General features: G+C 44.4%; 1 protein-coding gene across 2 annotated transcripts in view; it reads left to right on the top strand.

The window, feature by feature from the left end:
• The first annotated feature begins 10,466 nt into the window (after positions 1–10,466).
• Positions 10,467–18,225, top strand: part of GASK1B (golgi associated kinase 1B) — an 80,431-nt gene continuing 72,672 nt past the window's right edge. Inside the window, exons 1-2 of one of the 2 annotated variants that reach the window (XM_027567223.1) lie at positions 10,467–10,667; positions 11,871–13,014. In XM_027567223.1, the coding sequence (XP_027423024.1) occupies positions 12,105–13,014 (910 nt within the window). In that variant the 5' untranslated portion in view covers positions 10,467–10,667; positions 11,871–12,104. Of the gene's footprint in view, positions 10,668–10,936; positions 11,164–11,870; positions 13,015–18,225 lie in introns of those variants that run through there. The other variant, XM_027567222.1, reaches the window with a different exon arrangement.

Here is an 18,225-nt window from a genome sequence, read left to right as displayed (position 1 = left end):
GCTTGCCTTTGAGCTGGTGATGACCTCAATCAAGGTTGTTTTCATCCCCCAGGGAACTGCAAAATGATGCCTTCTTCACTAAAGATTTCCTGAGGGGAAATAATTGGGGTGTGTTATATTTAGAGAAACAACATGTTCGTTCTTAGAAAAATATTTGATTTTCTTCTATGTGTTACAGCACTTTGTATCTATTCATCTTTTTAGTTTCAGAATCCATTCCAGGCTTCTCACCAAAGTTTTCTGGCTTATAATTTTTGGCTGCAATACACATTATGTGGCCATGGGAACCTGAGGACTGCTTTTTGGAAACCAGTGTGATTTTACCATAAAAGGTGTCTTTATGGGCACAGAACTGGTGCTGGCCCGAGGAAGCTTTGAGTTCTTCCTGCAATTTTCCTCAGTCCCTCCACACCCAGCCACGAGGGCTCCTGGTTTTCATTTCATGGACTGTGAATTGCAGTCTCTCTCAAATTTTTCCTTTCCCCAGTATTTATACAGCATGACCTTGCTTTGAGAAAGGGGCTTGGATCCAGAGGGCTGGGTGACTGGCTGGCTAGATATGTGTATTAACCTGTTCTATCTGTTCTAATCCAACAGATTAAATGTCGAGGAGGAAAAAGAACACTCATAAAGGGAGAAAAGGTACAGAATGACTTTGCATAATATGTTTTTGAGTCTTCATACAACTTTTTTCTTTCCTTTCCTTCCTCTTTTGGCATTTTTCCTCTCTCCCTTGACTGCCTAGTTCTTTTGAGGGTTCGTCCATCAGGGCAATGGTTCTCAAACATAAACACGCATCAGATTATCTGGAGGGAGGGCTGGGTTGAAGCACAGTTGAAGAACTTGCTTCTAATAAATTCCCAAGTGAAGTGGTAGCTGCTGGTCCAGGGCCAGAGTCTGAGAACCACTGGTCTAGGGACTGTGCTTTATTATCTGAATCTTTTCATTCATTCATTCAGTGTTTAGTGAGACATTACTGAGTCTTAGACACACCATTCCCCTGACAGAACCCAGCTTTAGGGACTGGTATTGTAACTGAAAGTGGAGCCTGGCTCAAAAGCCAATAAAGACGCCAGGTTGGTAGAAAGGAAAGTTTGCTTCACTTTGGATGCCAGCAATGAGTGGGAAGGGTAGTGTGTGTGCTCAGTCACTCAGTCATGTCCCATTCTTTGCAACCTCACGGATTATAGACTGCCAGGCTCCGCTGTCCATGGGGCTCTCCAAGCAAGAATACAGTAGTGGGCTGCCATGTCCTCCTCCAGGGGAATCTTCCCAACCCAGGGATTGAACCTGCATCTCCTGCACTGCAGGAGGATTCTTTACCATCTGAGCCCTGGGAAGGGTGGACACCTGTCCAAAGGCTGACCCAATCCCCCACCCCGCTACTGACAATCGGGGACAAGAGCTTTTATAGTTGGGGGTGGGGGAGTCTACATGCAGAAACAGCACAGCCAGCTCTAATAGTCGTCTTGAAATTGGTCATCTGTGGTCTGATCAGTGTCGTCTTGATTGTTTTAGGTACAGTTAATCTTCAGTTCCAGGGTCTGTTTGTTCCCCTTTCCTTGAGGCCAGTTCTTGGAACTGTGGCAGCTTATGTCATGGCTATAGTCTGGTCATAATGTAGTTCATTTTTTTCCACCTGGTGGGTGTTTCAGTACCTGCAAAATAGCTCACAGGATATGACTCTGAATCTTAGCTATAGCCCCTGAGAAGGAACTGCAAGCCCTTGATTTTGCTTACTGACTGCATTGTTATTATTTGGTCTCCTTTGACTATTTTTCTTTGCTTCTGACTGTTTTTTCTCACTTCTCTGATTATGCTTATTCTTTGGCTAAAGATATTTTCAAAGACAAAAGGTGGGCAGAGGACATGGGGGGCTAGGACCATAGAGTCCTGGTCCATTTCGTTATTTAGTGAGTCTTTAATAAATGTTAATTTGTTGTCCAACCTATATTTCCTCGAGTCTCGGCAGTCTGTGGGAACCAAGCATTCTTTGGTGGGACTGACTCCAACTCCACTGATGCTCCCCATCTCCTGCATGAAAGCAGACCTCCAGTAGCTCTCAAAAAGCACTATTTTGCCACAGGGACTTGTCACTGGTGTGTTTATAAACCCGCTCAGTTCTGATCACTGCACGCCAGTCTCTCTCCGGGATGTTTTCTCTGTGGAGCTACTTACAAGGGACTCACTGCCCAGCCCTCTCTCCACTGCTGCCACCTTCTATGGTGCCCACACCAGGAGTGCCACCCCTCTGTTTCCCAAACTGCCATTCTCTCGAAGTGGGAGCAGGGAGCGGGGTAGCTCCCTGACTCTATTTCTTACCTCGAGACCGACCTGTGCTGCTAGTACCTCATTGTCTCAGAATAAAACACGTAAATCCCTCTATCAGAGTTTGCCTGTAGTTCTTTCCTGGGGCTTGAACTCCTAGGGTCAATGGGTCGGATACATGACACTCATACATTCTGTCTTTTCTAATCCTCTTTTTCTATCTGTTCATAACCACGTGTGTGTGGTTTGCCACATGTGTCTGAGCCATCATCTGGAGCACAACGGAGTCTCAAAACGACTGGATAGAAATGCAAAACGGGACCTCAGTTTCTCCTGGTCTTATTTTCCTGTACTTTTAAGGTGTTCATTTATAGCTCCATTTCTAATGTGGCAAATTTCGTCTAGGATTGCCAGGGACCTCCCTTCCTTTAAGTGTATTCTGCCTGCAGCTTATTTCTTTTACAGCAGCGATCCTTTGTCCACACTAGGTTCCTGCAAGGAGCCTAAGGATGGAGACACAGACAGAAAACCACTGCTGCCCAGGACGTTTGGTCCTGAGCCACGAACGACCCAGGGCCAGTGTGTCTATCTGTCTTGGCTTTCTTCTGTGTGGCCTTGGAGTGTGGGCAGGAAGCAGAGAATTGAGGCCTTCAGCATCCACAGTGGAAACAGAGAAGCTTAGTTGTCTAGACTGTCTGGGGCTTTTAAACGGAACTTACCTCCAACTTACCTACTTTTTCTGTTCCTCCACCATGACTCTGGGTGTCGTTGGGTTTTAAAACTATAAAACAGATGCTGATTATTATAACATGCATGGTTATAATGGTGGTGGTTTAGTCGCTAAATTGTGTCCGACTCTTGTGACCCCATGGACTGTAGCCTGCCAGACTCCTCTGTCGATGGGATTTCCCAGGCATGAATACTGGAGTGGATTGCCGTTTCCTTCTCCAGGGGATCTTCCCAACTCAGGGACTGAACCCGCGTCTCCTTCATTGTAGACGGATTCTTCACCACTGAGCCACCAGGGAAGCCTATGACATGCATAGATCCTCTAATTATTCAGAAGTGAGATGACAACCCTATGAATATCTGTTATTGCAAACAGATGTCAAACTGGTCGAAGTACATTTCATCTGCTTCCTGGAAACACTGCTCAGTTTCCGATCGTGTGGCAGGGCCATCCTAACACAAACACACTCTAAATAAATGGAACCAGCGTTCCTAGTGAGATGAGGGTAAAGGGACTGTTGTGGGGGATTCCTACACCTAGAAACAGCAGGGTAACTCTTCATCAGGTGTAACAGTGGACCGAGGGGAGGACATCCAGTGCGTGAAAGACTGGGTAGTTTGTTCCCTGGAAATAGTCCTATTGGGGGCTTTCCTGGCCACATAAGAGAGATGAATCTAGGACACTCAGCACCACTTCATAGATCTGTAAGGCTAGCTCAGAGGCAACACTGGGTTTTCTTTCACAAGGCTCCCCAGGAGGCTCAGTGGTAAAGAATCTGCTTGCCCATGCAGGAGGCTCACGTTTGATCCCTGAGTTAGAAGGATCCCCTAGAGAAGGAAATAGCAACCCACTCCTATATTCTTGCCTGGGAAGTTCTACGGACAGCAGAGCCTGGAAGGCTACAGTCCGTGGGGTCTCTAAGAGTTGCACATGACTTAGCGACTAAACAACAAACAACAACTCCTACTGAGACTAGATGTGGTGGCCTGAGTCAACAGGAAAGATGTCCTTAACTGTGAGTCATCAAGTGTCAGATGAAAGTGCACATATTTCTAGAACATACAACACAAAACCTGTAACTTCTTTATAAAGGTTTAGAGACAGATCTAGGACTTCCCTGATGGCTCAGATGGTAAAGAATCTGCCTGCAATGCAGGAGACCAGGGTCCGATCCCTGGGTCAGGAAGTTCCCCTGGAGAAGGGAATGGCTATATACTTCAGTATTCCTGTCTAGAAAATCTCATGGACAGAGGAGCCTGGTGGGCTACAGTCCATGGGGTTGCAAACAGTCGGACATGACTGAGTGATTAATACACAGAACTAATTTGGATCACTTTTGAAGGAACCACCAATTTCTTGGTACCAATTAAACCCATCTATAAAAAAATTTCAAAGCTTATCAGGCTAAGGGTGTTTCAGCAACAGGCCTGGCCAGCTTGTTGCTGCCCAGGCCTGATGTTAAGATCGGTGATAAGGGTGCTAGCAAATTCCCCACGACGAGTAGGACAGGAGTCGGGCCCAAGAACTGAGGCTAAAGCCAGGATTATAGCTCTAGAAGAGCTGCGGATCTTAGAGATCAGTAGGGCAGCAGGCAAAGGGCAGGACTCAGTGGACAGATCTGGTCAGCACAAATTGATTTCACAGAGGAAGCAGTGAGCGAGATCTTAGTTCCCTGCCCAGGAATTGAACCTGCATAGTCTGGATGAAAACCAGAAATCCTAGCCATCAGAACAGCAAGGGCTAGAGGCTAGAAGCTATTTTTCCCTGGATCTTTGCTCTCATTGAAAAATGCATGTCTCGCAAAGGCAAAACTGTAAATGCAGGTACAAAGTTTATTATTACTGACACAGCACCACAAATGAGGAAGCACACAGAAAAACAGTTTTAGTTAAGACAGAACTAAGGTAGAGATCAGAGAAGGCAATGGCACCCCAGTCCAGTACTCTTGCCTGGAAAATCCCATGGACAGAGGAGCCTGGAAGGCTGCAGTCCATGGGGTCGCTGAGGGTCAGACACAACTGAGCGACTTCACTTTCACTTTTCACTTTCATGCATTGGAGAAGGAAATGGCAACCCACTCCAGTGTTCTTGCCTAGAGAATCCCAGGGATGGGGAAGCCTGGTGGGCTGCCATCTATGGGGTCACACAGAGTCGGACACGACTGAAGTGACTTAGCAATAGCAATAGCAAGGTAGAGATGCAGGAAGAGAAAGGGTGTGGGTGTCCCCTCCTAGTAGGAGGCAGTTAAGTCCTTTTTATATAGGGCGGTTCTTTCGGGTCTTTGTTTACCTTTAGCCAATTATCTGTTTTTGTTTTTTTTTTCCCCCACACCTGACCTGCTCTATGATCCTCCCCAACATTTTTTCCAAGATAGATTCCAGCCCAGAGGCCTATGGGATATTAGCATCACCTATTATGGGGTGGTGCCCCCTCCTTTTTGACCCACAAGGAGACTTTCTGCGCATGTGCAGTGTCTCCCTTGCTCCAAGGATGGGAAATATGTGACCTCTTGATCCTTGACTCAAACAAGATTTAGCCCCTCTCTATTCCTGCCGTGATTATTACCTTAAGGTATCCACAGGAAGCAAAGCCTGGCTATTTATCTTGTTTCAGGTGTCATGGCCATTTCGGAGAGCAAACAGGAAGCTGGTTGTAAGTATCTTAACCTGGAGCCCACTTATCCCGTTTCAGGAAATTCAAACAGGTTGTAAGTGTCTGGCCCGAAGTCCATCTTTTTCTTGCCCCAAGAAATGTAAACAGGAGGCCAGTTGTAAATATCTAGCCTGGGGCCCATCTTTCTCCTGCCTCAGACCAGAAACAAGTATCCATCTGTGGGTCTGTACCTTATGTACCAAGTCTGGGTCAAGCACAGCAAGAAGTTTACCGCTAAGCTTTTCAGTGACGGGGGCCCTTAGGCATCCGTCTGGTGGGTGAGCTTGCGCCCACGTCAGCAGCAAATAGCATACTTGACAGATGTGCGGAAAGGAGAGCCCTCCTCACCATCTGCTCTGGTCCTGGACTTCTCTCAGGTAAAGGACAAACAGTCTTTCCACACGTGTATCTTTTCCTGGGAAGCCTTGAAAGATTTAAAGATTATTTCATGGCCAGTGAAACCTAAGATGTTCCACTTGACTGTAGATAAGTTTAAATTTGTTTCTGAAACTAGGCATTTAACTTTTAGAAGCCTGATTTATAACCTTTCACACTAGACTTTTTCAAACTGTGAATTTCTGGGCTCCTTCTCACAGAAATTAAGGGGAATCTCTGGGGAGCTGGATGGAATATAGGTATCTATTTTTTTTTTTTTCAAATTTTCAGTGATTTCATTGTTCTTTAACTTTTTATTTAATTTTGAAATAATGAATACATCGGGCTTCCCTGGTGGCTCAGCTGGCAAAGAATCCGCCTGCAATGCAGTTCAATCCCTTAGTCGGGAAGATCCCCTGGAGAAGGGAAAGGCTACCCACTCCAGTGTTCTGGCCTGGAGAATTCCAGCTACTGCATAGTCCATGGGGTCACAATGAGTCAGACACAGTTGAGCAACTTTCATTTCATTTCACTTCACTTCAATGAATTCATCATTGTAAACCACAAATTCTTCACTGTAATTAAAAAAGATGTAAAAAAGTATTACTCTCTTACTCATTTTCTATATAAGGGTATAGTGTCTATGATCATGATATAAAGAATATAAATGAGTATTTGTTTACCCACCATCTTTTTCAGTTTTATTAAAGGATAAGATATGTATGGAAATACACAAATAGTAAATGGATAGCCAAGAAGCTATCCCCAAATGAATACCACCTAGGTGAAGAAATGGAGAAGGCAATGGCATCCCACTCCAGTACTCTTGCCTGGAAAATCCTATGGATGGAGGAGCCTGGTAGGCTGCAGTCCTTGGGGTCACTAAGAGTCAGACACGACTGAGCGACTTCACTTTCACTTTTCACTTTCATGCATTGGAGAAGGAAATGACAACCCACTCCAGTATTCTCGCCTGGAGAATCCCAGGGACGGGGGAGCCTAGTGGGCTGCCGTCTATGGGGTCGAACAGAGTTGGACACGACTGAAGCAACTTAGCAGCAGCAGGTGAAGAGATAGAATATTAGGGAATTCCATGGAGATCCAGTAGTTAGGACTCAGCTCTTTAACTGCAGGGACCCAGGTTCAATCCCTGGTCAGGGAACCAAGATCCTACAAGCTGTGTGGCACAGGCCAAAAAAAAAAAAAAAAAAAAAAGAGTGTACAATATGAGTTAAAAGAAAAAAAAGAAGTGGAACATTAGCATATACCACAGTGCCTGCGCACATTACTTCTCCATAAATGTATAAAAAATTAGTGGGTTATTTTAATGGGCCACACCATTGTCTCATTGTCTACTTTTCCACTTTGCTCTCCTGATAGGTTTATTTTTCAATGGAGAGAGAATGTTAGGTGTGAGGATTATCCTATCAGTCTCTCTGAGCTAATAATATTCATAGCAATGCAAATATTTTGAGTGTTCTATGTGTCTTTATGTGGCATATGTGGATATTAGAGCATGGCAGCAAATTTTCAAACCATGACTCATTCAAGGAATTCAGCCTTATTTTTCTAAAAGTAAATGAAACTACTCTTTGGAGCCCATGATACCTGATGGGAAAAAATACCTTTGTGTTCAGTTTCAATTTTAACCTTGAACAGAAGGTGGGAATGGTTACACATTTCAATGTGGGTTCACCAGGCCTGGGAATGCAGCTGCTGCCCTGGGGAGCCTGAGGTCTCTGGGGCAGAGGATGTGGCTCTGTCTGTTGGACCACTTGTGAGCAATACACACAGGCCCAAAAGAGAAAGTCAGCCTGCCGGTCATCTTAAGTGCTGCCCAAGAGGACAGCCTGAAGAGACAAGGAGCTCTCCACGGAACAGTAGGCTGTCAGATTCCAAAGGGCTGAGCAGACATCAACAGCCAGCCAGAGAGGCCATGATCTTCAAAGGCGGGGCACCACCCCCTCCCCGGTCAAGGGTCAGCTTTAAGCACCTGCCCCGTCCAGAGAGCCAGCATGCCAATTTATCGCGTCAGAGGAAAGCAAGGCCGTTTCTGCTGTTAGCTTTGCCTCCCCATCACCCTTCACCTCTGGGACAGCCAGAGCCACTCACGGCAGAGTGAGTGGGCGGGAGGATCAGGTACAGGAGGGGCTAGACAGAGAAAACAACCCCCTGTGGATTTCCTTTCTCCTTTTTCTATAGATTTTGGCCACACTTTCTGAGGAATAGCAAGCTTCCAGAGAGGGGAAATGCTGTAAACATAAATGTGAACATCTTGACTATTACATAGAATCTAACTTTTGATTAGTTTATGTGTATATCTGTGACTAAAATAGAGACATTAAAAATATAATCTAAGTCTGACTATAGAAGTTATGTCTGAATTTTTATGCAAAGGAGTTGAAAAGCGCTATACTAGTCCACAGAGCAGGTTTGAATAGGCAGTGGGAAGAATGATTCAAATTGCTTTCTGGGGCTTCTCTGGTGGCTCAGTGGTAAATAATCTGCCTGCCAACGCAGGGGACGCAGGTTCAATCCCTGATCTGGGAAGATTCCACATACTGTGGGGCAACTTAGCCTGCTTGCAGCAACTACTGAAGCTTGTGTACCTAAAGCCTGTGCTGCACAGCAAGAGAAGCCACTGCAACGAGAAGCCCATGGACTGCAACGAAGAGTAGCCCCCGCTCTCTGCAACTAGAGAAAAGCCCCTGCAGAAACAAAGACCCGATGCAGCCCAAAACTAAAACAAACAAACAACAAGAAAAGTTTTCTGATTCTTACTGCTGAGCATTGCTTATCCAGTGTATTTTTAATATCAGCATGTTAGCTACAACCATGGTTCTATGAGCTGGTTCCTAACTCTACCAGAGATCTTTGCTTTGGGGCAATGGTGACTCCCTGTCAGGAGGCCAAGGCTGGGAAGGGCCTCTGAGATGATCAGTGAGGTGTCAGGGACAAAAATGTGGGGAGAAGAGGGACAGTCAACCAAGTTCACTAACTCAGACAATTCATTTCTACTTCCTATACATTTATCCACTAAAAAAACAAGTTTTGGGAACAGTGGAGCTTTCCCCTTAGTATATCCTGGCCTTTGCCAAACACTAACTTTTATTTTTGAAGAGTTCGGGTCAGTTATTCTTCTAAATACAAGAAAATAACAAGATAATTTTACAAACCAGCTTTGTTATAGCTTTCTTTCAAGAAGTTAATATTTATTATCTAGAAAGTAATTCTGTGCTCATGGAGGTATGCTTTAAAGAGTATTGCTCCCATATAATCCAGCAATCTCACTCCTGGGCACATATCTGGAGAAAAACATGGTTTGAAAGACTACGTGCAGCCTAGTGTTCACTGTATGGCTGTTTACAATATCCAGGACATGGAAGCAACTTAAATGTCCATCAGCAGAGGAACAGATAAAGATGATGAGGTATATATGTGGTGGACTATTATCAGCCATTAAAAAGAATGAGATAATGCCATTTGCAGGAATATAAATGGACCTAGAGATTATCATACTGAGTGAAGTAAATCAGAGAAAGATAGATATCATATGATATTGCTTATATGCAGAATCTAAAAAGGATACAAATGAACTTATTTATGAAACAGAAACAGACTCACCGATTTAGAGAATAAATTTATGATAACCAGTAGGGGACAGGTAGGGAGGAGGGCTAGAATGGGAGATTGGGATTGGCGTGCACACACTGCTATATATAAAGTAGATAACCAACAGGGACCTCCTGTATAGTACAGGGAACTCTACTCAATACTCTGTAATAACCTAAATGGGAAAAGAATCTGAATAAGAATAGACGCATATATATGTATAACTAAATCACTATGTTGTACACCTGAAACTAACATAACATCATCAATCAACTATACCCCAATACAAATTTTAAAAAGAGTATTGAAGTACAATGGAAATCAATTTGATGCTTAAATTCTAATTAAGCTTAGACAGAATCTACAGGTATTTCTAGGCCTCTGTCAGTACTGGAATTGTCCTGTCTCGTTCCTCCACATGGCAGAACTTTTAAAGAGGAAGAAAGATCTGAGTTTGAGTGCTAAAGGAACAGTTCTATTATGATTTTCGGTATTTCATTACTTGGAAGTTAACTCTTTCCTTCTATATATATTCTAATGCCTTGATCTTTTTTGCATTGTCAAATGTAGTCTTTTTAGGATTACAGACAATACTCTAATTTCTCCAACCCCCATATCACAACCTTCTTTTCCGGGGCGGGGAGTCATTCCCTATCTGCTTCCAGTGTGCCTGCCTGTTTGCCTTCTAGATTCTATTTGCTGTAGAAGCAAAAACGGTACGTCTAAGTGAGACCCAGAGGTCATCAACCCTTGCCTCTGTGCCGGGACACACAAATCACCTAAACCAATCACTAACCTGTTTTTTAAATACCTCCAATCAGAGAGAATCCGCAACTTTCTTTTTGTGATCTGTTGTACTGTGCAACAGCACACTGTAAACGTCTCTTCCTACCCATGTGTACTCCTATTTGCCTGTTCTATTTTAACCTTCATTTGCCTTAACCCTTTCTTACCTTTTTATGAATTTCTAGGCCACTTCTCAGAAGAGGTGGGAGATCAATGTGACTCTGGCCACAGCCAGGATGAAAAGGTGAGTCCCTGGGAACTCCGATGCTCTAATCCCAGGCCTCTGGGATGATGGCATTCATCTCAGGAGGCCTTTATTCTACTGCTGCTAAGCAAACCCTCTCAAATGCCTTTGAATTCCAAGAGTCTGTTTCTAAACAGGACACTAGAGGGCTCCCGGGGGTTAAAAATAAGTGGAGAAATATTTGAATGAAAACTGCTTCTGGACGGCATTTGTTTTTTTCAGAATTTAAAATTAAAGTTCATTTTTTTTAATATGAAAAAAAAAAAAAAACCCTCACGTCTTCAAATTGGGTTGTCAGCAGCCAGTTAACAAGTATCCGTTTTGCTTTGCGATCAGTAGTTTTAAAGGGAACTTTTAAAGCTGAGCTGAAATATTTGAAATGTGGAACACTCTTGACCATGAAATATGTTCTACTTACATGCCTCAGCCTTTAAAAGTTCTTTGCATTAGAGTCAGAGATTACATTCTTCCTGGAGCCAAGCATGGGGCCAGCTGTGTAAGTAACATTGCTTACCAGTTCTTCTTCTTTTTAATAACGTGAAAAAAGACAGCTAGAGAGCTTTGGGTTTTCTTTCAGCTGAATTTGGTGGAAAGAAAAGGAATAAAAAGCAGTTAGATGCGTGTTTTGTGTTTATGTTTGTGTGTGTATGACCGAATAAATGTAATTACTTCCAAGATACGTGAACACGTATGGCTTTATAGTATAATGACTCTTAATGTAAGATAATGAAATGTATTATGAAGAAAAGATTGTACCATCAGATTAAGAGAATATATTTCTGATTTTGAATGTTAATATTTGGAGCTTCTGCCCAGTTAATTAATGCAAGACTTCTAAAAATAAATAGAAGATAGCTATAGATTTTTAAAACCCTTTGTTGCTTTTCTTAAATCACTTTTTAATTTCAAAGAGAAAAAACTGGATTTGTCCAATTTTAATGCTTTTCCTTCAGGATCAAATTAAAAGACTCTAGCTACAAGTTATAAAACAGTCTTGGATTTTGGTAGTTTGTTTTCACTAATTGCAACTGAATATCAAATGTATAGATCTATCTTGTTTGTTTTTTAACTCCATTTAAAAATTCATTTAGTGGTGACAGTAATGAAAGGAAAGGGTCCCGTTTTTTAAAAATTTCCTCTTGTGGAGGAACTGAACGGGAGTTTGAGACTGTGACTCAGTGCACTCTTTCCATTCATTCCCAGGAACTAGTCAGACTTCTCCTTGGGGAGACTAATGGGGGTGTAAAAGGTTTGTTGTGGCCAGTGTCAGAAGCCTTCCCGGCTCCATCACCAACGCCTAACTTCCACCTCGACCCACTGGAGACCACTTAAACACCTGAGCGGAGGCGACAGCTGCGTTCAGAAAACCATGCTTCATGTCAGCAGGCACCAACGGCCGAGTTTAAACTCTGTTCAGCATGTGGACACCGCGGAGAAATGAGCTGCCCGAACAAGCCAGGGCAGCTCATAAACTGGTTCCTCTGCTCCCTGTGCGTCCCGAGGGTGCGGAAACTCTGGAGCAGTCGGCGCCCCAGGACGCGGAGGAACCTCCTGCTGGGCACCGCCTGCGCCATCTACCTGGGCTTCCTGGTCAGTCAGGTGGGGCGCGCCTCTGTCCAGCACGCAAGGCCGGCAGGAAAGGGGCCGCACCGGAGCCGGGCTGCCACCGAGGCCCCCTTCCCTGAGATACCCCTGGATGGCACGCTGGCCCCTCCCGAGTCCCAGGGCAATGGCACCACGCTGCAGCCCAACGTGGTGTACATCACCCTGCGCTCGAAGCGCAGCAAGCCAGCCAACATCCGTGGCACAGTGAAACCGAAGCGCAGGAAAAAGTATGCGGTGGCTTCGAGAGTCCCAGGGCCCGGGGCTTTGGTGGGACCATCCCTTCGGCCTCAGGTAGCTGCAAGGGCAGTGGATTCTGAAGTGCCCGGGCACGTCCCAGGAGGAAACCTGGCCAAGGCTGGGGAGCGACCCTGGAGGTGGATCCAGGGTCCAAGAGCACGAGGTGGGGGCGCAGATGTGCAGCTGCCCCTGGCTGGGGAGAGCAACATCAGGATCTACAGCGAGAGCGCCCCATCGTGGCTGAGCAAAGAAGACATCGGCCAGATGCGCCTGCTGGCCAACGGCGCCGTGGCGGGTCTACAGCCGGCCCAGTCCAGGAGCGGAGCACGCCTGCTGGTGCTGGAGGGGACTACCCGGCCCTCGGTGCCCGCCTGCGGTCCCAGCCCCTGCGGGCTGCTCAAGCAGTCTCTGGACATGAGCGAGGTGTTTGCCTTCCACCTGGACAGGATCCTGGGACTCAACCGGACCCTGCCCTCTGTGAGCAGGAAGTCTGAGTTCATCCAAGGTAACCCTTTCCCAGGCTTCCTTATTTGCAGCTGTCGGGGATTGGGCTTGATTTTCTCTTTGCCTCCCTCTCTTTTTCTAAATGATTTTCTCCACCCACGGTTCCCATTTGGACAGCAGCAGCAGCGTGTCTATCCACGTGGTTGGCATCCTTGATTTTCCCAGCTTTGGGAGGATGCAAGCTGTCCTCCACAGGCAAGAGAAAGCTCCCACTGCGGTAATCTGAGCTCTCTGTGTCCCTGACCTTGCTTCCCAGAGGTTTATTAAACCTAATTAAAGCCAGTGGCAATTTCAGTGACGAGGAGTGGAAGGTGGGGTGGAAGAAAAGAACTTGCAGACAGTCAGGCATATTGTTAAGTAGGATACTACTATGGAAGTAAGTAGAATGCTGTGGATGGGAAGTTTTTAAAAGTAAGGTAGGGGTAGGGGGTGGGTTATCTTTTTTCTGCAGATGGAATCTTTCTAAGAGGCCCAGAGCCAGATCATGTTAGATTCAACACCTTCATTTTTCACAATGGATTTAATTGCTTTCATTTACAAAGCTAATGAGATCAAAAGAGGTAATTTGTTCCATAGATGCACTAATCAGCTGGTGGTTTCTCCAAGTCCATGACTCTGGTTTATGGAACCTGAGTGTCCAGATGCCGTCAGGTGATAAACACTTTGTCAAGTCCCAGGGTGTACAGCCAGCTGCTAAAAAGAACCCTAAAGACATTGTAAGCTCAAAGGCTATTGATTTACTTCATCTCACCATGTGAGTGCGTGCTAGGTCACTTCAGTGAATGCAAAGTCTGACTCTTTGCAACCCCATGGACCCCATGGAGCCCACCAGGCTCCCCTCTCCGTGGGATTCTCCAGGCAAGAATACTGGAATGGGTTGTCATGCCCTCCTCCAGGGGATCTTCCCAATTCAGGGGTCAAACCGGCCTCGCTTATGTCTCCTGCATTGGCAGGCGGGTTCTTTACTACTAGAGTCACCTGGGAAGCCCCCTCCTGTCACCGTAAAAGCATTTCAGCCCAGGCCCTGTGGAGTCTGGACTGGAATACATTAAAGCCTTTGGAGTGGTCAAAAGCCAAACTGCATTTTAATGACTTCAGGAGTGTAATTTAGCTTTAGAATGGGTACTTTTTGAACTACCTGTGATTTGCTTAGAAAGACTGGTCATTCCTTACTCATCCTGGTTCATGGCTAAGTGCTTTAGATTCATAGGTGTGTTTCCATGTCTCAAGTTCACAGAGTCTTCACCAGGAGGAGGCCAATGTGAGAAAACTTCTCTAACATTCAATCAAATGTTGGTAAAAGCTCATTTTTAGCAGGTGCTTGCTATTTGCTATACACTACACAAATTGAGACATACAGTCCATATACACCTCGATTCCTATGTTTCTCACAACAGTGCCAGCAGGTAGGTGCTATTATTAGTTCCACTTAGTAGATGAGAATACTGAGGCTTAGTTAGGCAAAGTAATTGGCCTTGTGTTCATGGCTAAGCTGGGTTTTGAGCACAGGCCCAGCAAACTTCCTGACATCAGCTCTTCGCCTTTGGGCTTAGGTGGCTGTATCACTTCCTCCAGACAGGAGTTCTTGGAGATAAGGGAGATCCAGGAGGGCACAGAGACAGCAGGCATACACTGAGGCTATCCTGGGCCAGCAGCACAGAGGGTTCCCAGGGAAGGCTCTCTTGCCATTCATTTCACGTTGTAAAGGCCTTTCAGAAGAGGTGATGCACACTTGAATGTATCCCGAGGAACCATAGTCTGATCTGTCCTTCCAGATTCCCTGGGAAAATGCTGGATGGAGTTGGGAGAGTGAAGTAGAGTTAGAAGCCTGGGCTCCGGAGCCAGACTGCTTGAGTTTGAATTTACCAGTCATGTGACCCTCCATGAAACAATACCCACCTCATGAGGCTGTTGTTAGTTAATCCATAGAAAACCTTCAGAGTGTGTGTGTGTGTGTTAGTCGCTCAGTTGTGTCCCATTGTTTGCGATCCCATGGATTGTAGTCCACCAGACTCCACAGTCCATGGAATTTTCCAGGCAAGAATACTGGAGTGGGATGCCATCTCCTTCTCCAAAACCTTCAGTAAATATTGGCTATGGAGAAGGAAATGGCAACCCATTCCAGTGTTCTTACCTGGAGAATCCCAGGGACAGTGGAGCCTGGTGGGCTGCAGTCCATGGGGTTGCTGAGGTCGGACACGACTGAGCGACTTCACTTTCACTTTTCACTTTCATGCATTGGAGAAGGAAATGGCAACCCACTCCAGTGTTCTTGCCTGGAGAATCCCAGGGACAGCGGAGTCTGGTGGGCTGCCGTCTATGGGGTTGCACAAAGTTGGACACGACTGAAGTGACTTAGCTTAGCTTATTATTACACTAAGCACATGAGGTACCAATTTCATTGAGTAGCCTCAATGAACTCATATAGCCTCCAAGCCTCATCTATCATCTTTTTTGTTTTAATTGAAGTGTAGTTGATTTACAGTCTTGTGACAGTGTCGGGTGTACAGCAAAGTGATTCAGTTATACATACACATATATATTCTTTTCAGATTCATTTCCATTTTAGTTTATTAAAAGACTTTGAATATACAAAATATACTCTGTGCTATACAGTCAGTCCTTGTTGGTTATCCGTTTTCTATATAGTAGTGTGTATCTGTTAATCCCAAACTCTTAATTGATGCCCTGCTCTTTGGTAACCATACATTTGTTCTCTATGTCTGTGAATCTATTTCTATTTTGTAAGTAAGTTCATTTGTATCATTTTTTTGGTGGTTCCACATCTAAGTGATATCATATATTTGTCTTTCTCTGTCTGTCTGATTTATTGTACTTAGTACGATAATCTCTAGGTCCATCCATATTGCTGCAAATGGTATTATTTCAGTCTTTTTTATGGTAAGGAATATTCCACTGTATATATGTGCCACATCTTCTGTATCCATTCCTCTGTTGATGAACATTTAGATTGCTCCTATGTCTTGGCTTTTATACTGCTGCTATGAACACTGGGGTGCATGTGTCTTTTTGAATTAGTTTTCTCTGGATACATAACATTTCTTTATGTGACAGGACTAGAACTGAAACTGTGGTGTCCTTCTTGCTTAGTGAAACTTCTTGGTGCCAGGATACCTCTAAGGTATCCAGCATCTTTGCAAATGAAGAAGGCAGTTGCATTCAATTTGAAGGAGGCATTTAAAATCCCAGTATAGATTGGTGTTCCCCTCTCCTTTCAGAAGTAAGTGGTTATGGAAAGAAACCGGCAAGGTTGCATTGACATGACTCTCTATGTGATGAATTAAATACCAAAGATCGTATTTTAGGTAATACTAGGAATTTCTTTGTTCTTTCTTTGATTCTTTCTCCTAGAATGTAGTTATTGAGAGTCATAAAATCAGGCCAATTTCCTCAGGAGGCTAGGACCTAATTTAGGTATAGTTATGAGCACTCTGCACAATATGATTCTATTCGTGGAGACATTGTACTGATGTAAAGAATATACATAGATCAGTTCTGGTCATGGTAGGGGAAACACAGTCTTAGGTTCCTGGTACTAGCTCTAGCTTTTTCCTGACTTGTGTCTTTCTCCCTTTGATTTCCACAGATATGTGTATCTTCCCTCTAGGGTGCTCCTAGGCCTCTCTTGGTCCAAGCTTAGCTTTATATGAGCCTCTGCATCTACCTAAAGTGATGATAGATCTCATCTAGGTACCCAGCATCTGCTTCTGGCTCATTCTGTGTCACTGCTTTGTAACTACAATTGCTTGTTGATCATCTCTTCCATCCCACTAGGCTTTAGGTCTGTGAAGGCAGAGATATCTCCCGTCTTGCTCATCACTGTGTTTCTGGATCCCAGTGGAGAGTCTGGCACATAGTAGGTGCTCAGCAAATATTTTTGAATAAATGTAAGAATGCATTTTTGGATTGTTCCACTGACTCTAAACAGTAAATCTATATTTGCTTCAGGCTTTCAAAACTCAGGACAACATTTTTTGTTCTAAATCCAGGCTGGTCTTTCTCCTGCAGTATCTTATAAATAGCTCATTGAAAAGGGTAATGAAAAATGTCCTTGGCAGCCTCTGAATTATGCAAATAATAAGGTTTATGGAGCTTATTCTTGTGAGGACCATCAATATAATATGGTCTGCAACCTCATGTGCCCAGTCACTTAGTTGTATCCAACTCTTTGCAACCCCATGGACTGTAACCCGCCAGGCTCCTCTGTCCATGGCATTTTCCAGGCAAGAATATTGGAGTGGGTTGCCATTTTCTCCTTCAGGGTATCTTCCCAACCCAGAGATTGAACCAATGTCTCCTGCATCTCCTCTTTTGGCAGGCAGAGTCTTTACTACTGAGTCACCTGGGAAGCCCCTCATACCGTAATGTATGTGGCCTCATACCATAATGTACGGTGGCCTCATACCATAATGTACGGTGGCCTCATACCATAATGTACATGACCTCATACCATAATGTACAGTGGCCTCATACCATAATGTACGGTGGCCTCATACCATAATGTATGGTGGCCTCATACCATAATGTACATGGCCTCATACCATAATGTACATGGCCTCATACCATAATGTATGGTGGCCTCATACCATAATGTACAGTGGCCTCACATAATGTACAGTGGCCTCACATAATGTACAGTGGCCTCATACCATAATGTACATGGCCTCATACCATAATGTACGGTGGCCTCATACCACTGGGCCACCTGGGAAGCAACCTCATACTGTAATGTAATTTGATAGTGAGTTTTCTGTAGGAGGAGCAGTGGAACTCAGGTATGTATTTTTCTGATGATCTGGCTTGGTCTGGGAGTAAAGCTTTTAATATCTGGGAGAGTGGTTAGGGAGACAGTCCTATAAGTAATCTGCTCTAAGTGTTGTTTTTCTTCTTTGACTTTTGATGAATGTTTGTGAAAATGAATTTATGCTTAGTAACAAGAACATGGCTAGTGTATCTTGTGTGATGAATGCAGATATTTTGCTTATCTCAGTTAATCTTTCAAAGAAACCTATGCAGGAGACACTTTCAATTTTGAGAAGAAAGAAAGATAAGAAGAAAGCAGCTCAAGGTCATACAATGAGTTTATTTTCCAGGAAGAATTCAAGCACTTGTCTTGTAACTTCCTGTTTATCATCTGCTTTCCTCACCAAATCATTTCAGGGGTCTTAATTAAGTGTGTCTTCTTTCCCCA

The sequence above is a fragment of the Bos indicus x Bos taurus genome, chromosome 17 (genome assembly GCF_003369695.1).
Source record: "Bos indicus x Bos taurus breed Angus x Brahman F1 hybrid chromosome 17, Bos_hybrid_MaternalHap_v2.0, whole genome shotgun sequence".
Taxonomy (NCBI): domain Eukaryota; kingdom Metazoa; phylum Chordata; class Mammalia; order Artiodactyla; family Bovidae; genus Bos; species Bos indicus x Bos taurus.
This window is presented reverse-complemented; position numbering and strand designations above follow the sequence as displayed.